This window comes from Corapipo altera, unplaced genomic scaffold (genome assembly GCF_003945725.1).
Source record: "Corapipo altera isolate COAL_440 unplaced genomic scaffold, ASM394572v1 1b, whole genome shotgun sequence".
NCBI lineage: Eukaryota > Metazoa > Chordata > Aves > Passeriformes > Pipridae > Corapipo > Corapipo altera.
The window spans coordinates 19,677,268-19,700,584 of NW_020884881.1; the positions used below are offsets into that span (position 1 = coordinate 19,677,268).

Here is a 23,317-nt window from a genome sequence, read left to right on the forward strand (position 1 = left end):
AGTACAAACCATTGCATGGTTAGTATAGATGTGCATCAGTCCACTCCCATTCTCCCAGGAATTGGGGTAGCACCTCACCACCCAACACAGTGGGGAAAACTGAGCTTCCTTGTGGTTAAAAAAAAAAAAAAGCATCAGGTTTAAATTCAAGCTGAGAATGGAAAGTGCATGAACTTAGACAAGATGTTTATCCTGGGTCAGCAAAAGGATATTAGCATAACAACATTCAAACCCTTTCTGTGCACTATTTGCTGCAAGTTACTGGGCTGACAGGTACTACAAATGGGCAACGTGAATATCCAGAACTCCCATGGACTAAGTTCCGCTTGAACTAATGTAACAGGCTATTTTTCCCCCTGAACTAATCTAACAGGCTATTTTCCCCTAAAGATTTGGGTTTGAACAGCAGCATTACACATTAGTAACTTCAAAGGCAATCCTGAAACGAACAGGATAACACAACAGAGTGACACATGTGGCAGCATCCAGGGCCCATGGTGTATTTTCCACACTGATCCCAGCACTATGAGCACCATTCATCTGCAGCACCCCCACGGAGCAAAATCCCACATTCATTTTCTCCCCCTTCAGGCATTAGTTTCCAAATAAAGGGATTAAAATCCTCCAAAAAAAAAAAAAAAAAGGATGCAGCAAACTGAGCATTTTATTAGCGTCATGGAAAAGGCTGTGTGCAACCTCCCAAAGAGCTGGTCACTGGCCCTTGGACAACAGCTCCCAACAGGAGCAAAAGCCATGCTCCAGTCCCAGCCCAGCACCCTTTCTCCTTAGGGCTGCTCTTGATCCATCCTCCACCCAGCCTGTACTTGTGCTTGGGATTGATCTGACCCAGGTGCAGCACCTCACACTTGGCCTTCTTGAACTTCATGGGATTGGCACAGACTCATTTCTCCAGCCTGTCCAGGTCCCTCTGGATGGCATCCCTTCCTCCACACCACACAGCCTGGTGTCATTGGCAAACTTGCTGAGGGTGCCTCGATCCCACTGTCCACATCACCAGTGATGTTAAACAGCACCAGTCCCAAAACCAAGCCCTGCCTGTCAGGCACCATTTACCTTTAGTGAAGCCATGCTGGCTCTCACTAATCACCTCCTTATTTTCCATGTGTCTCAGCATAGTTTTCAGGAGGATCTGATCCATAATCTTGTCAAACATCAAAGTGAGACTGACCAGCCTGCAATTTCCCAAGTCTCCTTTTTTTCCTCTTTTAATAATGAGGGTTATGTTCTCCCTTTTCCAGTCAGCGGGAACTTCACTGGATGGCCATGACTTCTCAAATATGATGGATAGTGGTTTCCCCACTTCATCCACCCATTCCCTCAGGGCCAACAGACGCATCACATCAGGTCCCACAGACTTGTAGACCTTCAGGTTCCTTAGATGGTCTCAAACCTGATCTTCTACAGTAGGTGGTTGTTCATTCTCCCAGTCCTTGTCTTTGCCTTCTACAACTCCACTGGTGGGCTGGAGCACTTGGTGGTGAAAACTGAGGCAAAAAGTCATTGAGTACCACAGCCTTTTCCATATCCCAGTATCCAGGCCTCCTATTTCCTTCTGGAGAGGGCCCACATTTTCCCTAGTCTTCCTTTTATCATCAAATGTACCTATAAAAGCTTTTCTTGTTGTCCCCAACATCCCTGTCCAGATTTAATTCTGTCAGGGCTTTATTGTTTCTAACCTGATCCCTGGCTACCCAAACAATCTCTGTATTCCTCCCAGGCTGTCTGTGCTTGCTTCCATCCTCTGTAGGCTTCCTTTTTGTGTTTGTCTAGGAGCTCCTTGTTCATCCATGCAGGCCTCCTGACGTTTTCGATTACTTCTTTGTTGGTAACACATCACACCTGAGCTTGGAGACAATCCATCTTTCTTGGGCCCCTCTTCCCTCCAGAGCTTTATCCCATGGTACTCCTCCATGCATATTCCTGAAGAGGTCAAAGTCTGCTCTGCTAAGGTCTCATTTCATGGTCACTGCAGCCCAGGCTGCCCTTGAGCTTCACATTCCTCACCAGCCCTTCCTTGTTGGTGGCAACAAGGTGCAACACAGCACATCCTCCTCATTGGCTCCTCTCTCTTGGAGAAGGCAGTTATCATCAACACATTCCAGGAACTTCCTGGATTGCTTGTGCCATGCTGTGTTGTCCCTCCAACAGATACCAGGGTGGTTGAAGTCCACCATGAGAACCAGGGCTTGTGAATGTGATGCCATTCCTACCTGTCTATGGAGGGAAAACAAAAGCAAGACACTTCCACACTTACCATAACATTAGTGGCAACCACAGTGGGATCATTGCAGACAGATTCAATGAAGAACACCTGTGAAGCAAAGCAAACATCAACTGAAAGCCAACAACAAGGCTTTTAACACTCAAACAGCTTCTTGCCCAACCCAACCTCCTCCCTGCTTGCCCAGAGAGCTCTCTCTCTGCCCTACTCCCATTGTTTCCTTCTCCAGGACTTTTTATAAGGAATGAGGGAAGAGTTTCACATTTTTAATCCAACCCAGCAACGAAATACCCCTTACACAGGAGCATTATGAGGACAACACGTTCGTGAAAGAAGATACACCAACAGTACACTAAGGTGGACTATGCAATTCAGGCATCAGCTCCATGGTACCAACCTTAAATCCATTTTCTTTGGCAAAGTTTAGGATCATCCCTCTCCTCTCCCGTGTGGTATTGGTGGCATCAAAGACCTTTGAAAGCAAAGATTTCAGTTAGCACAACAAGTGCCTGGTTCCCCACTGAGCCCCCTCCTCAGGGAAGAAACTGCAGAGCAAACAGCACAGGGCACAGGACGTTCAGGACTGGGACTTGCCAAAATCCCATGGAGCACATCTCCGTTCTTACCGCAATCTGTCCGGCCTCTTCCGTCAGGTACAGCTTGACATCCCTCAAGGCAGCCATGGCACATTGCCTGCAAAAGAGGAGATGTGTGGTCCTGATGTCCTCTGGATGTGCTGGTGACCCCGAAGCTACCAAGCCCACACAGCTTCAGTTTTGAGCTCTTGGCACCCAAGTCAGGCCTCTTTGGCCAGGCAGGGAGAACTCAAAAGCAGAGCCCTGCTCATCACCCCCGAACAAACTGGGTAACTGTGCTCCAGCCATGGGCTTCACCAGGATGGAGGTAGTGCCCACACTTACTTCCTGACTTTCATGGCCTCCTCGTTGTCAGGACGGAAGAAGTCATAGGAGCTGTAATGCTTCACGGCCTCACGGCGATATTCCCCCACGTTGAAAACTATTTGGGAAAGACAAAAGCCATCAAAACCAGGAGCTCATCTCATCTGTACAGTTTCTGCAATTAAAGCAAGCGAAGTGATAAGAAATTACATTCTTAGAGCAAAGGGCTCAAGGGACATCTCTTGATCTTGAAGTGAAGGAGGACCGAGGCTGCAGCAGAAATGATGGCAAAACATTGATATTTGGCCCATCGAATTTTGGAAAGCTCTCCTGCTACACCCCAAGGCACTGAGCTCTACAGGAACTCCTGAGGACCAGACCTCATGCTTCCCCCAGGAAGCCAGTGAATGCCTCACCTTTTGTAGGGACACCGATCCAGTTGAGGTAGCGGGTGAGCTTCTTGGAGATGTAGGTCTTCCCACGGGCTGGGAGGCCAACCATCACTATCACAGTGGGGGAATTGGCAAGCTGTGGCCCACAGGCTATGAGGAGGAGGAGGAAAAAGAACATGAGCAGCTGTGAATTCTCCAGCTCATCTTGTATCAACCCTATAAGACACTTGCTCTTCACTCAGCCTTCCCCCAAACCCTTCAGCAGCCAGAGAAAATACAAAACATGTGTTCTATGTGCACCATCACCTCTGTAATATCTCTTGTACATCCCTCTCATGAGTTTGGACAACCAAGACCCTGAGCAGGAGGCATGATGGTTGGCTCCATGGCTTCCCACTGGTGAGACACAGCTGTCCCAGCTAAGCCATGCTGACCCAAATTCACCCTGGTGTCAACCCAAACCAGGGGGGAAGACAGTCACAGTTTGAAAGCCACAGTAAGAACATTCTGATGGCTGCAAAGTAGGCAAGGAACCAGCAGCTGGCCCAGGCTCCCTGGAGAGTCTCCACACCTCAGTTTCCTTACTTACAACCAAAAAAAAAAAAAAAAGAAAACAAGGCAAACACAACCTCCCATTCCTGTGAATTGGCCAATTCTGTGAAAAGCTGGAGGATGGCCAAGTACTTTGGTCCAGGTCCTGCAGCAGCACACTTCAGACACTGCTGCTGTGCTGAAATACCAGGTCTGCACAGACATCTCCACCCAGAGAGCATCTTCCAAAATATTTGACTAGATTCTTAACTGATACACGTGCAAATGCAACCATTTTTCTGAAGACAAACACAGCATGAGGACCACAGAACCATCAGCATTTAAAAGCAGATAGCCAAGTAATTTATCCCTTTTTTCTCATAAACCTATTTTAAGCTGGGTTGTTGGTTTGGGGGTTTTTTTTGTGGTAAAGAGCATCTATGTCAAACAGCTGGAAATAAAATCCAGAGGCAGCGCTTTGCAATGACTTGGCAAGTGAAGAGAAATTCCTGTCCAAGTCACTTGAATGGCATGACCAAAATGCAGACAAATCAGCTGCCAGGCTGCCCAGGTGAATCACTTTCTCCCCCCCATAAATCCTTTTGAAAGCAAATTCCTGGTTCAGTTCAGAGGAAACTGCTGAGGTTACAGGACTGGGAATACAGTTTGGGAATTTTTTTTTTCAGTACTTTGCAGCCCCTGTGTCAGGGGATGCATCTGGACCACACATTCCATGGAACATGTAATGAGGTAGCATCCCTCTCCCTTGGCTGCATCCCTGTTCCTCCCTAGGGCTTGCTCTGAAAAATTGCTTCTCACATGGTGCTGCACACAGGCAAGGCCAAGGCACAAAGCCAGGAAAGGAAGATCTTAATGATGCCTAATGGAATTTAGATTAGCCAGCTGCCTTTCATGCCGCCCAGTGTGACACTCCAAGAGCCCTCCCGGCAAGGGCAGGACAGGCAAGACCCTCCAGGGGATTTCCCTCCCACCCTTCCATCCACCCGGTGAGGCCAGAGACCTCATGGGAAAGGAATGCAGGGAGTGAGTGGCTGGTGGCAGAGCCATAAACCCCAGCTTAACTATGGTCTGGGTGGAGAGCTCTGCCTGCCTGTCCCAGCTGCCTGCAGGTGGGACCTGAGGATGGAGACTCAGATTAGATCTGGAGAGGGCAAACAAACTGAGAAGTATCCATAAAACATGCAAAGTACGTGGGATTCCCTTTGTTTTCTAGGAAAAAAATAAATCCAACAGCTGAAGAAACCAAATTAAGACCACAAGGAAGAGTGACAGCACCGGTACCCAGACAGCAGAGAAGAGCCACCCATCATCTTCCTTGTTGTCTCAGCAAAGCAGACTCAGCAGGCAAGAGATGAAAAACTACCTAAAATAGATTTTCTCTTTTTCTTCTTTTCATAAATATTCCACATTCCTCAGGCTGGAGCTGCCCTCACACTCACTCCCTTTGTAGAACCTGCCTCCCCAGTGCTGCGTTTCAAAAGCCCAGGGCAGCTCTCATCGATTTTGGCAGCAAGTGCCAATTTTCCACGCTTGGGTACCAAGGGAGCTGAGCAATATACCCAGAAAAATCTTTGTTTCCCCTCTAACAGTTTCACTTCCTCTCACAACCAATGGCTGCAAGTCCAGTTTTGCAACAAAACTCACACACTTATTAGATAAAGTGAGGAGGAGGGAACAATACCCAAATAAAGAAACCCTTCCTTTAAGAGTGGACAAAAGATCTCAAAGAGCCAAGAGGATTTCGGGCCATTAATAGCAGTTCAAGAGGATGGGGACAATACTGGGTACTGTTCACGTGCCTTTGGCTCCAGACAGCTGTGACAGTCCCAGACCTGGCACATATGTGCCACCTCCAAAGGGTGCTGCAGGAGTTAAACACCTGTAATTGAGGAATCTCCCCCATGATTTGTTTTTCTGCCAAAGAAAAGATCCAGGTTCCCCTTGGACCACAAAAAAGCATCTGTTTACAGAGCTGGGAGCACCTCCCAAAACACCAGGGTATCCACCAAGGAACTTTTTATCAGGAATCTGAGCCCAAACCCAACTAAATCACAAAAGTCTCCGAAGAAACTTTGCATCAGGGATGAAACAGAAACCAGTGTTTTGCTCAGTGTTTCACAAAGACCTCATTCATAATTTCTTTTCACCACTGCTGGGAAGCTATCGGGGATTTCAATGGATATTCATTACTGCTTATCCATATCTAGCCAGGTAAGTCAAGGTCAGGGATGACTTTCAGGCTCAGTCAGGATATTTAGAAGGCGCTCATCACATGTGGCTTACAGCTGCCAGAAAGTCAGCACTGATGAGCTCCTGTGCTTTACCAGAACAGGGGAGGGAAGGAAGCAAAAACAAAAAACACAACGTAACAATACAAACCACAAGAGGGAAGGAAATTTGCTTCTCTAACAGGTCGGATAAAACAGCCACCTCCCCACTTCAGGCACTTTTACGGGTCTCCTTGTATAAGTGTTCCCCCACACCACATGTTCTACATTAGTCCTACATTCCCCTTCTGCAGCTTCTTCTCACTGCAATCCCCTGACACCTTCACGCATGAACGTTTCTGCACTTTGCATCACACGCACACGTGGAACCGCTACCGCCCTGAAAACGCGCCAGCCGGGGTTTTACAGGCACAGCCTCCGAGCAGGAGTGATGGCAAAGAGAAGTGATGGGACAGGGAAAGGCAGCGGCAGCCCCTTCCCTCCTGGAGCATCCCCCTCCCGAGCCCCCTCCCCTCGCCTGGCTCTGCCCACCCGGCGCCTCCGACGACTTGACTTTCCCAGCCCCTACGTGAGAGACGTGCAGCTTGACAGCAATTTAATGGATCGCCGTCAAAAGGCCAGATGAAGGCACCACTTCCGAGCCACTCCAGCCTCCCACTGACGAGGAAGCGACAATCGGACTAATTATTTCACGCGCAGGGAGCAGCTTCCAGAGGATGCTCCCAGGGATGCTCCCGTTCCCTCCAGGGACCACACCGGCCGTGGTCTCCGTTACACCCCCACCTCCCACCCAGCTTTGTGGCTCTGCTCTTTGTTGCTGCTGAGGAATTAATAGCACCTCGAGTTTAAAATAGCCACCCTGTGTTAAAAAAAAAAATAAATTAAAAATAAATAATAATAATAAAAAAAATCTAAAAAAGCCTAACAACCCTCTTCCCATATTGCACAGTGAAAAGTGCCCAGCGTGGCTTGCTCCCAGCCCGAGAAAAAATAATTAGAAGCCACACTGTGTTATTAATAAGCCCCTTGGTGCCTTAATATACTAAATATGTTAGTTTTCTCCTCTACCAAGAGGGAATTCTCTCCTCTGAGAAACCAAGTGGCAAAAAGCACTGGGAGGCTCTGTGTGCACAAGGCATTTCTTTCAGAGGTGTCAGTCCTTGAGAAAAGTCAAGCCATACAGACACACATGCAAAGCATTAAGCCATTTTACCCCACTCAGAGCAAAGCCCCTTGGCAACCCAGATGTTCAGCCTGTTGCTGAAATCCCATTTCCTCAGCAGCTCCTGCTGCAGAGCTGCCCTTGCCAGGCTCAGGCAGCACATCCCAACATCTGCTCCAGGGAGCCTGACCCATAGCCCCGGGCAACAACAGCTGGCAAATTCATAGGATATCTGCTTTTTCTAAAATTATTATTATTTTTTTTAAAAGGGGATACTTTCCAGCCAAGAGAAATAAACAACAGAAGCGACTTTAAATGCCTGATGAAGAAAAGCTTTGGAAAGACTGATTCACCCAACTGCCCAAGCCACTTCTATCCTTCATCCAGTGCCATCTCCTCCATCCCGGCTCTGCAGATTCCTGCGATGCTCATTTAGAGTCACACGGAGTTGCACAACTGGTAGGCTGTCAGTTTAGCTGTTGAGTGAGTTAAAGGAGCTGCCTCCTGAGCTTTCAGATTGTATTATGATTCATGAATTGGTTTATAGTAACACTGGGATGACCCAACCATTTTATTTATATATATATATTTTATTTATTTTTTTTAAGCACAGAGGTTGGTTTTAACCCCTCAAGGATCTTTCTGAGCTTCGAAGAGCACTGCAGAAGTTTCAGCATTAATTTCTGCCTTCCCCTCCACCTGCCTCTTATCTCATCCCACAGGGTTAAATGATAAAGTGCAAACGGCTGGGTTTTTTTTTTCCTAAATCCATTTCCCTAATCCTGCCTCCACCTCCAAAAAAAATAAAAATTTATAATGCACTAATTGGATGGGGCTTGGAGCAACCTGGTCTAGTGGAAGGTGTCCCTGCACATGGCAGTGCGGTTGGAACAGGATGAGCTTTAAAGTCCCTTTCAATCCAAACCATTCATGACTCTGTGACACCCTGAAAATCCCTGCTGAGCCGGTGACCGGGTGCCGAGGTGAACAACCTGCTCCCTTTCCTTTTAATCCCAGGGCTGGAAGCCGAGAGGGGGAGTGGGGAGGAGGGAGTGGAAATTGGGCCACGCGTGTCTCAGCACCTCCCCGCATCCTCCGCTGCGCGGGGCCATGTGACGGCTGCACCTTCCTCCAGCTCCCAAGGGCTGGAAGTGAGTCACGGGATGGCAGCGAGTGGGATGCCGGCACGGGGATGATGCTGGAGCAGGCAGAGGAGGGGGGAGGCGGGATGCTGCACGGATGCTGAGGGAGGAGGGCGCTGCAAAGAGCCCCCTCTGGGAGCGCAGAGGACGGGGACTGCTTCCCACCCACCCCTCCATGCCATCCCGTCCCATCCCACGGGGATGCTGCGGTGCCCGTACTCACAGCGGCGGGGCAGCGCCGGGCGGTTGTCATTGGGAAGCCAAATCTTCTGGATGCGGCTTTGCGTCAGCTCCATGGGCATTTTTAAAACAAAGGTCTTTTTGCGCTCCGCGTCCACCTTGATGCGTTTGAGGGGGAAGAGGAGGAGGAGAAAAAAAAAAAAAAAGAGGAAGGAGGGGGAGGAAATATATAACAAAAAATAAAAAGGGTTTTTGCTGCAGTCGGTGGTTTCAGCGAGCGGCTGCGGCGCTTTCGGATGCTGCTGCTCGGAGCCTCGTGAAGGTTTTACGGCAGGAGGGGGGGAGGAGGAGAAAGAAGAGGAGGGACGGGGCTTCAGGGCACAAAGCCGGGCAGGAACGGCACCAGCGCTGCCGCTGCGCGCTGGGAGGGAGCGAGGGCGAGCCCTGCCGCGGACTGCGATGGAAAGAAAAATATATTTAAAAAAAAAAAAAAAAAGCTCCCCTATATAATTGGGGAAAAAAAAATCGGAGGGGGGGGGGGGGAAGTAGGAAAAATCTCCACGCGAGGCAGCCGGGGAAAAAGGACTGAGAAGGTCTGCTCGTCGGTCTCGGCTGCCGCCCTGCCCGGCTCCGCTCGCGATGTGCCCGCAGCTCCGGTGCCGCCTATTTCTATCCCGACAGGCCGGGCCCGGAGGCGCCCGCCCCGCGGGGCGGGGAGGGGAGGGCAGGGAGGAGCCGGGCGGGCGCTGCGGAGCCGCGGAGGAGGCGGGGAAGGAGGAGGAGGAGGAGGATGGGGAGGAGGAGGAGGAGGAGGAGGGAGGATGAAGGGGGGGATGCGGCGCGGCCCGGGCAGTGCTGCCCCCCGCCGCCCGCCCCCGGAACTGCAGCGCGGACAAAGGACCCGCTTTGTTCCGCGACCACCGACCCCCCAACCCCAAGGATGCGACAGCGGGGAGGGGGATTATGGATTATGGGGGTGTTACAGGGGGGTGGGTGTGTGAAGGCTCCCCCAAGCTAAAAACCTGCACGGTTAAAAAAACTTTCCCGTCTCGCTTTCTCCCGTGTTAGAAAATTAATTGAGTAAAAGCAATAAAAATAATAAAACCAATAACGATAATTAAATCATTAAAATGGCGAAAAGGAAATGAAAAGTAAAAGCGGGAGATTAAAATGAAATTTAAAAAAAAAATAAATGATTTAGAAAAATTAAAAGGAGGTAAAGCGAGGAAATAAAAAGGGGAAAATAAAATGAAGTAAAGACTGAGTGGGTTAAAAGGAAAAAAATATGAGGAAAATAAAATAAACCCTAAGAAAAGTAGAAAATAACAATGGAGTAAGAAAAAGAAATAAAGTAAAAATATAGAAAATAAAAATGGAATAAAGTTTTTTTAAAAAAGGAAAAAATAAATTAAAAAATTAGAATTTTAATAAAATAAAAATAAAATTAACTGAAAAAATCAAAACGAGAGAAACAAAATGAAAATAATTTCAGAAATAATTTTTTTAAATAAAATAATACAGTAATAATAAAATAAATGAACTCCAAGTACACAGCAGTGGGACGGGGGCTCCGCTGGCGCGCCCCCACTCCGCGTTCAGCGGGTTCGGGCCGGGGGAACCCGAGGGGCTCGGAGGGGGCTCGGGGGATGCCGGGGGGGCTCAGGGGATGCCGGGGGGCCGGGGGATGCCGGTGTCTGCGCTCCTGCACGTCCCTCACGTCGCACATGCGGTGCCGGGGCCGCCTCCCCCGGAGGGGATGCCCGGGATGCGGCGGCTCCTCCTCCGCCCGCGGCCACCGCGGCTGCTCCGCCCCGCTCCGCGCCCGCATCCGCGCCCGGGAGGCGCCTGGTCCACCCCCCCCCGCATCCCTCCGTCCCTCCCCGCAAGGGGCTGAAGCGGCGGGAGCGCTGGGGATGCTCCGCGGGGGAACCTTTGCTCTCAAACGGGTGCTTAGTATTTATTATTTATTTCTCTTATTATTTTAAATTTATTAATCTCGCTGTTTTCATATTTATTATTTGTTATTTTATTAATAATTTATTAATATCCTAATATTTTCGTCCTATTATTTGTCTATCTGTCATGTATATTCACCTATGATAAATATGTAATTATTATTATTCTTTTTTAAAATTTTCATTCTTCTATTAGTTTATTAAACTCTTTAAGCCACTCACCAGGTTTCTGCAAGTCTCATTTCCACCTTCAGTTAGGCTGCAAACAGCACCCCAGCAATACTCATACCCCAACACAGCCTGTGTTTGCAGCACAGAGGGTCTGGGACATCGTCCAGGAGCCACTCAGAAAATTCCTATGGTGACACTGAAGTCCTAAAGATGCTCAACACCCTCCCCCTGCACCCCAACACTGCCTTAGGTATGAGGATTATCCCACCTGGCACAGAGGGGTCCTTTTGGCAGGATGCTGGGTGGGAACGTGCCACAGCAGGGAGAAGTGGGAATATGTGATAGGTGGGAAGAGCCGCAGAGGTGGGAGCAACTGCTTTGATGGGGTTTAATAAAGAAGATTTTGCTTGAAAATTTGAAGCCAGATAAGGAGCATCTCAGATACTTAAAGCATTCAAACCCCTCTTTTATTATATAGGGCATTTTCCTCCCCTGGAAGCAAAGGCTTGTGTTTGTTAACACATCTAGAAAGAAGGTATTTTTGGCCAATTCCTTACATGGAGCCAAGATGGATGGAGTAAAAAGTGCACAATCCTTCCCTCTCCTACGCAGGGAAAAAATATTCACAGGCAACAACAAAAAAAAAAAATAAAAAGAATTTTTAAATAGCTACTATGAGGGAGCTGGAAAAGAACCAGATTTGGGATGTAGGAAGGAAGATGGGAGAGAGCAGTGAGTGCTCCAGCTGGCAAATGTGGGATGGGGATCAGGCACAACAGCGCTCCCTGGACCACTGCGCACATAATCCATCCTTGGGAAAGGCCAGGAGGGCTTTTTTTTCCAAAATCCCCAAATCCGTTTCGCATGGAGGGCAACAGAAGCTCAGTTGCCAGCTAAAACATGAATCAGAAGTAAGACAAATATTCACATGATGTTACAGGACAAGGAATTTGGGCATCATCCCCCTTCCTCCCAGCAGCTCACTCTCCTCTCTGTGGCTTCACAAATCACCACCCCCACAATATCAAAAGGAGCCCGAAAGCGAAACCCTGCCTGAATTAAAATCACAGTCACTTCAAATTAGCTCCACCTAGTAACTCTTGGCTTAAAAACTCCTGAATAACTGGAGCGGAAAGCTTCAACTCCTAAATAAATGGCCTGGATTTCAGGGGCACGAGCACCCAGCTGCTCCGAGGGAGGTCAGCTGGAAGAACCATTACTATTTATAAGGCACTTTCACCCCGGGGAGAGGGTGGTGAGCAGGACGTCTCACTAGGTGCTCTGAGAGGATTATTTTTCCCCTCTCAAGTCGTGCCATGCAAAATCCCAGCTCCCTATTAATAGCACCCAGACCGGTAAATAAGCTGTTGCTCACAGCTGCTGTGAAAGGAGCCCACGGGGGTGCTTAGCTCAGCGATTTTTCCAGAAATCAAGTCACTGAGGGGGAGGAATGCTGTCAGTAAGAGGTGTGTCAGCTCGCTGAGAGGCACAACAAGCACACGATGCCACGGGACAGCCAGGGATGCTGTCCCACATCCTCTGCTGTGCTGTGAGATGGAGCATGTGGAGGGTGGAATAAACCAGCCAGCGCTGGCTGGAGCTGCTGCTTCACCCACCCCGTCTCAGGGACCATTTAATAAATGCAAAGGGACAGGGGTATAAATGTAATGCAGGGCTCAAAATCTGAAAGTCCTGGTGGTGGATGGGGGAAAAAATGACCTTGAGTGTCTGAGGGATGAAGGCAGCAGGTACAGAGAGGTGGGAGAGAAAAGGGCAGTGCAAAGAAGGGAAGTCTGGCAGAAAAGGGGGAAATAACCTGTTTCTGTGAGAACAGGATACCCATCTCTTACGGGGTTTACAAACTTCTCCAAAACATCAGAGCCAAACTCCCTCAATTCCCTCTTATGTTCCACTGCTGCTCTAACATCGAACTCACCTAGTAACTCATCCTGAACAGTGGAATTAGGCTCTGGATGCATCCCACCATAAGAATCCTGGACTTAATTCCCCGTCCCCTTTGGAAGAACCCACTGGTCACCAGCCAGCCTCTCCTGGCACCCTGCCCCCAGCATCAAAATGCCAGCACCATCAGCAATTGTTCTGGCGAGCCCCAACTCTGACTAAGCTGTGATTCATCCTCCTCTTTTAATGTTTTCTTTTTTTTTTTTATTTCTTTTTTTATATATATTCTCCAAAGGAAACTTGGAAGGAAAGGACAAGTCACGTTTTTGCCTACGTTCGGTGTAACACGCATCATCTCCTTAGGACGTGGCATGGGGGTGCAGTGGGCGTGATTCCCGCTGGGATCCGAGTTGCACGGTCCAACCCTGCACCCAGGAACTATTTCCATGGTTAGAATTTGGAAGTGGTGGCTGGGAGCTGTGTGGACATCGCCCTATGAATGCGGCCTTACGTGTGCTCTCTTATTGTCAGGGCAGCTGGATCCGGCAGCAGTTTCCAGTATGGCCTTGGTTTACCATCCTGGAACATGGGCACAAAGTTCACAGAATCACAGACTGGTTTGTGTTGGAAGGGACCTTAAAGATCATGCCATTCCTACCCCCTGCCATGGGCAGGAACACCTTCCACCAGACCAGGCTTCTCCAAGCCTCACCCAGCCTGAATTTGAACACTTCCAGGGATGGGGCATCCACAACTTCTCTGGGCAACCTGTGCCAGGGCCTCACCACCCTCACAGTAAAAATTCATTCTTAGTATCTAATTTAAACCTACTCTCATCCAGTTTAAAGCCATTCCGAAGCGTTCCCTAGCCTGGAAGAGACGTTGCAAAAGTCAGGCAGCAGCTCCCAAATTCTCGTTAGTGCATTAGTGACACTTTCTTGCAACAGAGAAAATTATTCCTCTGGGTTGACCGAGGGGTATTTGTACAGGTTTTTGGAAAAGCAAAGCGAAACAAAAAGGTTGAATTTTGCCCTTAAAAAAAAAAAAAAAAGGAGGAGAGGATACTGAAAAAGCCGAGAAAATCGACTGCAATATTTTCGGGGAATTGGAGGCTTTCAGAAATGTCAAGGAGGAAAACAAGTGTTTTCCCTGTCCTCTCACCAGCTGGATGCTGAGCAGTTTTCACTGCCGATGCCGCTTTCTTTGGAGGGACTTGAAAAAGAGCTGCTGAGGGTCAGGCTCCCGGTGACAAATGGCTGATTTTTATCAGCAAAGGCTGATAAAAATGTTTGGATTTGTAAAGGCAGCTGGAGTTCACGGTCCATTGTGTCTGCAGGTTTCAGCCGCCTCCCTCACCCTCACAGGTATTTCAATTACAGGAGTAAATAAACAAGGAGGGAAGTGCGAACTTTGCCTGTATCACAGGGATATCACCGCTCCCGCCCCACATCTCACCTTCACCCTCATCCCGCCCAAGTCCTGATGCCCGGGGTGGGGGGACCACGATAAAATCCTGAATTAATCCCTATAATGGGTCGGGGTGTTTCTGCACGGAAAAATGCTTTTTTCTCTCTTCTCGTCTTATCAAGTTGTATTTTCCTTCCTCATTTCTTGCCTTTCACCGCCCTGCCCTTGTAGTCTCACACTCCTTTTCCTCCTCAACAGCCTCAAACCTGCAGCATCAGCCCTGCTGCTGGGCAAAGAGGAACAGAAATCGGAAAAAGCCGGTTGACAACTCTTAAATCTGCAACTGGGAGGGCTGAGCCCTGCCCGGGTGCAGGATCCAGGCAGGGCAGACAACATCGTGTGCTTGGGGCTGCTCCAGAGCTGTTCCACTAGGGCAGACGTCTGTTCTCCTGGCTGGGGACAAGCCGTCCAGCTTTTGAGTCTAGTGCTCTCTCCAGTTGCACCTGATGTGCTCATTAAACATCTTCCTTCCCCGACTGCAAGAAATTGAGCTCGTTCCACACAACGGCCAAGCACTGAGATTCCAGAGGAGCAAGGTTCAGGCTACCACACTCCTGCCTGAGGGTGCAGCTTTTCCCTGAAAATAGCCACAAGCAGAGAAGGGGAAAACTCAGAAGGGTGCAGACTCTGACATTGAGAAACAAGTGCTGAGCCCCAGAGGGGGAAATCCCGGCAGAGGCACAGGGCATTGCTCACCCCACGGCCTCAGTCCCGGTCAAACATCACACCCAGAGCTGATCTTGCTTTTCCTGGCAGCCCAGGGGTAGGAAAAGCTAGGAAGGGGTTGCAGAAATGCACAATTCAGCCACACTCATTCCAGGGGACCTGCTTGGTTTTGCTCAGCCCTCTGCACTGAGCTCCCCACATGTTGTCACCGTCGCACTTGGTGCAAGACAGAAATTCTTTCAGGGACAGTAAATTCTGCCTGAAGTCAGCCTCTGTTGTGCTATGCCACCAGCCTCGATAAAAGCAAATTTATTTTTTAATTTCTTTTAATTTAGAGCCCTTCAAGCAGGAGGACAAGGGTTCGAACTTTGTTTCTTTTGGGTTGTCAGATCTGTGCCTAAACTAGAGGTGTTTGGTTATAATCTGGTGAGTTACACGTATATAAGAAAGGAAATGGGAGACTTGCAAATGCATCGCCTAGCTGTGACAAATATGGGGAAGAAGGAAGGATGAGAACCTGGATTCAATTTGAATTCACCAAATTAAAGGCTAAATCATTCAAGGTTCCCTCCATTGTGCCCAGAGACAGGTGGTTGCCTCCAAGTGTGCTCAGATGTTTGAGGGTCCTTTGGAAGACCCAGTAAAGCTCAAGGCCAGAGCTGTGGAGGTGTAAGATGGGTGTCCATTAGCCAGGATTGATGACCCCAAAGGAGCCTCTCAGACCAATGTTAATATATAAAATCCCAGTTTAATCTGAAATTTTTTTAGAATTATATTCTGTAGTTCTCAAAAAAACATAATTTGAAAAAAAAAAACTGTTGTGAAGCTGCAATATCCATTGGAGCAGGGATGTTTCTCAATGCTCAGAAATGGGTCCAAGAGGGTTGAGCAATGTCCTGTGAAAGTTCCCAACCTTACAAGACTAGTGCAAAGTAAAACTCACTCTATCAATGAGATAAATTATAGAGATAATTGACTCCATGGATTGCAGAGAGGGTAGATTTAGATTTTATTGTGAGGGAGTGAGGCCCTGGCACAGGTGGCCCAGATAAGCTGTGGATGCCCCATCCCTGCAAGTGTCCAAGGCCAGATTGTATGAGCCTTGGAGCAGCCTGGTCTAGTGGAAAGTGTCCCTGCCCATGGCAGGGGTTGGAATGAGATGATTTTTAAGGTCCCTTCCAACCCAAAGCATTGATTCTGTGAAATATGGTGTTTTAAAAGTGGTTAGAGGGCAAACAGACAGTAAGACGCTGAGATATTCCAGTCTCAGGAATTTAATACTGGTTCCCCTTGTAATGAACTCTGGCTACAAAATTTCAGGCTTGGTTCCAACAGAAAGGGTTGAGGGGTGCAGTTCAGTCACAGAGCCAAAATTCATGTTTTGGCACCATCAGAGTGTCTGAGAAGACAATATTCACATTAGCCTGACACTGGGCTGTGCCTCCTACTCCCAAGTACTTTCAGTTACATGAAAAGAACACTTCCCTGTTTGCCCTGTGATTTTTAAGGAGTGAAATTCCGCACTGAATGTCCTGGGATTTATTTAGGGTGTAAATCCACAGGATGTTGAACTTGACTTTAGGTTACCTCATCCCTAATCAAGATGCCACAACCACCTGTGACATGGCACTGATCCAGTAAAAAAATCCTCCTGGTCTGAAAGTGTGTTTACAAGGTTACTCTGTCCCAGCTGCCAGGTTAAATATTGCATGTCATAACTTGGCATGTGTTATCACAGCGCCTTCTCTGGGTAAATCAGCAGAAACACAGCCACGTGCTCACACCTGAGCCAGACCTAATTTAGGACTGCCATGGTTTAACCCTGGCTGGAAGCTCAGGCCCACACAGCCACTCGCTCACTCCCTGCGGTGAGACGGGGGAGAGAGTTGGAGGGTAAAAGTGAGAAAACTCGTGGGCTGAGATGCAGTTTAATAGGTAAAGTGAAAGCCATGTGCACAAGCAAAGCAAAACGAGGAATTGATTCCCCACTTCCCACAGGTGTCCGGTGAACTCCAGGAAAGCAGGGCTCCACCAGGTGTAATGGTGATTTGGGAAGAAAAATGCCATCACTCTGAACACCCCCCCTTTCCTCCTCATCCCCTCAGCTTTGTGTGCTAAGCATGACACCATATGGTCTGGAATATCCCTGGGCTCAGTTGGGGTCAGGCCTCCAGGCTGTGTCCCCTCTCAACTCCTTGTCCCCCACGGGCTCCTCACTGGTGGGGTGAGGTGAGAAGCAGAAAGGCCTTGACAATGTGCAAACCCTGCTGAGCAATGACAAAAACATCTCTATTTTATCCACACTGTTTTGGTCACAAAGCCAAAACACAACCCCATATCAGCTATTACGAAGAAAATTAACCTATCCCAACACAAACCAGCACAGTGCTGCAGCATGTTGAGGATTTGATGGGAAAAACACAGAATTCCAGCTCTCCTTTAAGCAGAGATTGCTACAGGCATTATTTTCACCGAGGTGCCCAAAGGCTGAAGTTGGTTGTGTTCATGAAGAACTTTATTCCCAGCCCGGTGATGCAATTGGGATACAGCTCTCCAGGTCTCCTGCCTGCAGGGGCTTAGTGATAGATGTGAAACCCCCTCCATGGATGAGTCTGTTCAACCCATTTAGCAGAAGATGATCACCCTCTGACAACCTCAGCCTGTCATTATCCCATGGACTTTGCTATTGAACTGTTTCCTAACATCTCATTACCACCCACCTTTCATTAAGACCTGGATCATTATCTCATCGTTGCAGGTTATTAAATCAAACAATAGCAAAGGCTGTGGCCTTTCTGGGGCTGACTCACCTCATGATGTAACAAGCCCAGGCCAGTGACAACCTCAGCATTGCCATGGTGACTGAGAAGCTCCTAAAAACGTTTTAGGCAATGACGTGGTGAAGCCAGATACCCTAGAGATGCTGGGAAACATCTTCAAAGTAATGCAAAAGAATACAACATGAAGCTCTGGGAGAGAAAATGTGGTGGTTTGTATTGCTGCTGATCAAGGAGTATGTGCTTGTAGGCAGCAGCGGGCACCAGATTAATCATAGCCTGGGAAAAAGGGTAATTTTTTATCTCTGTTCTCAACCCCCACTGATATCAGTTTGGCTTTGATACAGGGGCTGTTGAAGCAGCATCCCAGGAGGATCTGCACTGCCTGGGAGGCTCAGATGAAAAGGTTCCCTGAGGAATCCTGAGCAGGGAGGAGGAGATGAAGCTGTTCTGCCTCCATCCACCTCAAAGTTGTGGGTAGTATTTGGGAAGGATTTGTGCCATTTTGGGTGTCTACAAGGTGGTGACCTTTGACCACTTCTATGATCAGTGGAGACAAATGGGCACTCCCAGAGCAATTCACTTGCCCTGCTGTGGGTATTGAATGTAAACCAGGATGAGATGTGTCCTGGAGGAGTTTGTATCCTGTGTCCTGGAGAGTTTGTATCCTGTGAGCACAGAGAGACTCCCCAGTGTTCTGTGTCTAAAACCAATGCACATCTCAGTGCTCTCCAGCACAAGGTGACCTAAAACTCAATTCCTTGTTCAATCCTCCATGTAGGGAGGAAGGGTGAAGCTTTGATGAGGAGCTGCGTTTCGAAACCGCGTACGTGCTGAGCATCTTCCCACCCACACCCTCCTGAGCACGTCTGCCATATCCACAACCTGCTTGTCCCTGCTTCCTCACAGGGCTGGGATGATACAGGCAAAGGTTGCTCAACTGTGTCCTACACACCTCAACTCTGGCCCAGAAGAACCACTTTTGGGACCAACACCACTGCTGGGTTTGAGCCATTTCCTGGATGAGCCTCTCCAAGGGTTCCCCTCTCCATTGAGCTGATGGAAACCACAGGGCATCCGGAGGTGAGGTGCAAGTGTCCCACTTTTCCAGAGTGTTGCCATGTGCTTTCAAACTTGAGACCTGCAGGCACTGCTTTTAGGAGGTCTGGGAAAGACAACTAAGAGGGAAAGCGTGTGGTCAATGAGCTGAAATTTAGAATAGTAAGGTCCAGTTGAGTTTCCACATCTTTTGCTGGAGCTCCTTACACTCAAAGCCTCTCCCAGGTAACCTCCAGTTTCCTAACAACTCTTCTAACCAATTTTTGGACCCAAATCACTGGAATCAGATCACACAGATTGCTGGAACGCAGAAGTTAAATAATCAGATTTCCTCATCAGGGCTTTCTTAAAATTTTTCCACTTGTAGAGCAAAGATTTTAATGTGTTTAATTTCTAGCAGATGTTTTTAATTTGTGTATTTTATTTATTTTTTTTTTTATGCCATGGAGACCTGGCTGGAAAAAAAAAAAAAAGGGGGGGGGCTAAAATTGTCAAAAAGTATCTACAGAGTTTGTTTCTTCTTTCCCTAATATTTTCCAATCAGACATGACAAATATTAATGGGAAATTTCTCTGGAATTTTGGGGCAAGCTGAAACAATATGGGGAGCTTGCTGCCAACATATTTTCTCAAATGCACTTGTATTTTCCAACACACAATGTCAAACTTGGAAAAAAAAGAAATGAACTGAATGTTTAGATTTCTGCCTTGGAGTTTATCATAGGGTAGCAAACCTGTATCTGGTGCCTGGCAGGGATCATGGGGGAGGATGCTGTGCTTCAGAGCACTTGGGAGTGCTTCAATTTTCTCCTAAAACAACTGTGTTGCTTGAGCTGAGAGACAGAGCCAGGAGGGGATGGCACAGGTGGAAGCACATGTTGGCCACTGACTATGACTTGTCCCCAGTGAAGAATGATGGAGAAGGGGGAAAACCACTTTTATTGTGCCTGCTTAATTTTTCCAGCAACACCATTCATTGGGGAATCACAGAATGGTTTGGATTGGAAGGGACCTTTAAGATCATCTCATTCCAACCCCCCTGCCACAGGCAGAGACACCTTTCACTGGATCGGTTTGCTCAGAGCCTCACCCAGCCTGGCCTTGAACACTTCCAGGGATGGAGCATCTGCAACTTCCCTGGGCAACCTGTGCCAGCACAAACTCTGCACCACAAGTAGGGTTCCACTTCTATTTCTCACTCCTTAAAATCCAAACAAATGACGTCAGGAGACGTGGGCTCCCCCCATATGTTGCTGCCCACCTGCTCCTCTGCACTGCTCCAGTGTGTCCATGTGTCCCCGCACATTCCCTGCGCTGATGCCCAAGGTGACGGCACGGTCAGGGCCAGGGTTTCACATTTCCCAGCCCAGCTGTTTACCCTGCACTCAGCCTGAATGAAAACAACAGCTAGAGAGCAGCCTGAGTCAACAGGAGATCTGACAGCCACCCGACTCCCTGGAAGGTTTTCCTGCCAACTTCCCAATAAAAAGAGCCGGGCTTGCGCTCAAGGCATGACCTTCCTTTGCTTCATACTGTGCATTTATTACCCAGGTTTGGATAGTCCAGGTATCCCAGGTACCTTAATGATGGGCACCTCTCTCCCACTGCTGGGTGAAGGCGCTTTAATGCCTCGTGGATCAGGTGGATGGTTGCACCGAGCCAACGAGAGTTACAGTCTGCCCCCACGGAGGTTTGCATGGCAGAGCCCAGAGCACTTCCCAAACCTGCCAACTACACAACAGCAAGGCCTTGTCACAATTGTGGCTAAAGGGGATCCCACAGGCATGGCTTTGGGGTGAAGGCAGGGGTGGCCAGAGGGTCACAGCAGCTGCAGTACCATATCTGCAGGACATGCTTTCAGCACAGATGCCTTGCATGTCCCCTCCCTGTCCTGCCTTACACGCTGGTGCTCACCCCACAGCTGACCAGCTAAATATCCCTGAAAACCCATCCCATGCAGGGTCAAACCAGCCCTCCACAACTGAGCAAGCACAGCTCCCTTGGGCACATGCAGGAGCACACGCAACCACCTCAATCCCTGGCAGCCTGTGGCGCCGCTGCCTTCGGATGCTGCTCAAAAAATCTGGTCCTTTTGCATTCAGACAGAGTCAGTCATCGACAGAACAGGGTGACTAAGACACAGGGCTGGCACACACCGACCTCATCCCACGTTGCCTGGTCTTGTCTTGTTTGCAGCAGGGCCATTATCTGCTGAGGCCACCCAACCCTGTTGCTGCAAGCACAGCATGGCAGGACACCCAAAGCCAAGAAAAGGCAGCCTCGAGTCTTCCAAAATTTGGGCAAGTAAAGCCATATCCAAAAAGGAACTCTTCCCACCCTCATGTCTTCCACCTAATTGCTGCCATTGCAACAGCCATAAATGATTTAATGGTTTATTAACTTGCTCTTCCATTTATGGTGTTTGACTTGGTCAGTTCTGAGCGGCGCAGCTGCACCCAAAAACTATGAAGAGGGAAAAAAAGGGAAAGGGGAAACATGGCAGCAAAAAGAGGTGATTTCATGTTTAAGAGAAACAAAGGCTTTGCTGACTGCGTTCCCCTGTGTACATGTTCTTCGCAGCTGGCAGGAGGTGAAAATCCATTCCCTGCCTTTGGCAAATCCACCTTGGATAAACAAATAAACACAAAAATCACTGCTGGCAGGTGCCTCTTCTGTCTCGACTCATCCTGGTCAGGTTGGTTCAACAACATGGAGATTTTGCTGGCAAAGCTACTTCTGAGTTCCTTTTTCCACCTCAAAGCCTTGTCCTCAGCTGTGAATGGGATCCAGCTCTCCAGCTGGGAAATGGACCCAAGTTGGAAAAAAAACCCCAAACCAGCTTTTTCTTTTTTTTTTTTTTCTTTTTTTTTCTTTATTTTATTTCTTTATTTTTTTTTTAAAGGGAGCTTTGTTTCATGAGCACAGATCCATCCCTGGGGAACTGGTGTTGGCACAAAGGGGACACTATCCCACATTCCTGGGAGTGAAGAGGCCTTATCAGGCTGCCCAGGCCCAAATCACAGCCCCAGCTATATCCTACTGTTCCTGTTAGAAATCCCTTGCTAATAAGGAGGATTTCTAAGAAAATCAGTGAGCAAGAGAAAAAAACCACAAGCCAAATCCTCAAATTTCTGCACCAGCATGTTAGAATTTCCTATTGGCATCAAGGCGGGATGCTTGCCTGGGTCATACTTGGGATGAAGGTACAAGTTTCCTCCAAATAAATTTATATTGGTGAATAAGAAGCCTTTATTATCCACTTGTGCAAGGTAACCTGGCAGTGCCAATTTGCATTTTTAGGGGCAGAAAAATTCACCCTCTCAGGCACAGAAATCAGCAGCTCCACAAGCTGCTTAATCCCCACCTTCAAGCCCATGAGCAAGACGCAGTGCAACCCATCCTCCCGCTTCTCCCTCTGCAGAAGCAGCCAGAACATTTTGGCTATGGAGAGACCAAAACTGGGAAGTCACATCCCTCCTTGGGGGTGTCACATCCCTCCTTGGGAGTGTCACATCCCTCCTTGGTTCCTGTGGCTGGATCTGCAGCAGGAGACAAGACACCCAGTTTTTCTCCCATTACCACTGGGAGAAAAACACCTCTCTCATCCCGGCGGGTTACCCCTGTTGTTTATCACGCTCAGCTGTTCTCCAGGCCTCCTGGAAATAGCTGGAAAGCCCAGCAGCACCTCGGCACTGCTCATGCTCCTTTCGCATGTCTTGGAGGAGGTGCAGCTGCTGGGAGAGCCGTGGCAGTGCTGGGTGACAGCCAGGTCGGGAAAGCAGAACCCGGCAGTGTTTCCTCCCTGCTCTCTGTGTGCATGTGAACGGGGCATGGACAGCCCGTGAGGCTTCCCAGAGCTGGCACGTGCTCCTGCATCCCGGCATCCCCGCACCCCCGTCCCTCTCTCGCGTGCCAGCAGCCCGGGCAGGGCCAATAAACTGATAAATAAATGGGTAAACAAGTTCACCACGCTGCCCTGGAAAAGGCTCTCAGGTCGGACAAACAAGCTCCAGAGGCGGCCAAGGTGTCAGGGAGGGAAATAAATCAGCTTGGCTGAAGGGATGCAGGCAATTTAACACCAGCCCTGCCGTGTCCCTGCTCAAAGGGGAGCCCAAAGTGGGGCTGGATCTGTGTAAAGACACAACCAGCACTTTCTTTTCCCAGTGTCGCTTCTCCCCAAACCATTTCACATTTGTCCATCTCAGCTTTCCCACTCTGTCCTCTAATAACTTTTTTTAGGGCTGAGCAAAGCTTTCCCGGATTTCCAAACCAAAACAACATCTCTCCAGGTGGGGTTTTAACACCCTACTCCTGCCTCCATGGGTTGATTTGGAAGCTCCATGTTGCACTACACTGAAGTCTGGTCTAGTAATCCACACCAAAACCTAACTACGTGGGACACATGCCTTGGGATGCTCTGGCACAGCCAGATTTGGTACAGAGAGAGCTGGATCTGTGGATAACAGCAGCTAAAGCCACAGTCACAGTGGCCTCCAGCCCATCTCTGCAACCTCCTGTGCCTCA

General features: G+C 48.7%; 1 protein-coding gene across 9 annotated transcripts in view; it reads right to left on the bottom strand.

Moving 5' to 3' along the window:
• Window positions 1-23,317, bottom strand: part of PFKFB3 (6-phosphofructo-2-kinase/fructose-2,6-biphosphatase 3) — a 44,407-nt gene that overhangs the window by 12,604 nt on the left and 8,486 nt on the right. For 5 of the 9 annotated variants that reach the window (XM_027639713.1, XM_027639712.1, XM_027639711.1 and 2 more), the window contains exons 1-6: window positions 8,841-9,078; window positions 3,558-3,683; window positions 3,163-3,259; window positions 2,869-2,935; window positions 2,640-2,714; window positions 2,276-2,332 (exon numbers count right to left, since the gene is read on the bottom strand). In XM_027639713.1, coding sequence (XP_027495514.1) covers window positions 2,276-2,332; window positions 2,640-2,714; window positions 2,869-2,935; window positions 3,163-3,259; window positions 3,558-3,683; window positions 8,841-8,919 — 501 coding nt within the window. In that variant the 5' untranslated portion in view covers window positions 8,920-9,078. Of the gene's footprint in view, window positions 1-2,275; window positions 2,333-2,639; window positions 2,715-2,868; window positions 2,936-3,162; window positions 3,260-3,557; window positions 3,684-8,840; window positions 9,242-23,317 lie in introns of those variants that run through there. The other 4 variants (XM_027639706.1, XM_027639715.1, XM_027639716.1 and 1 more) reach the window with 4 other exon arrangements.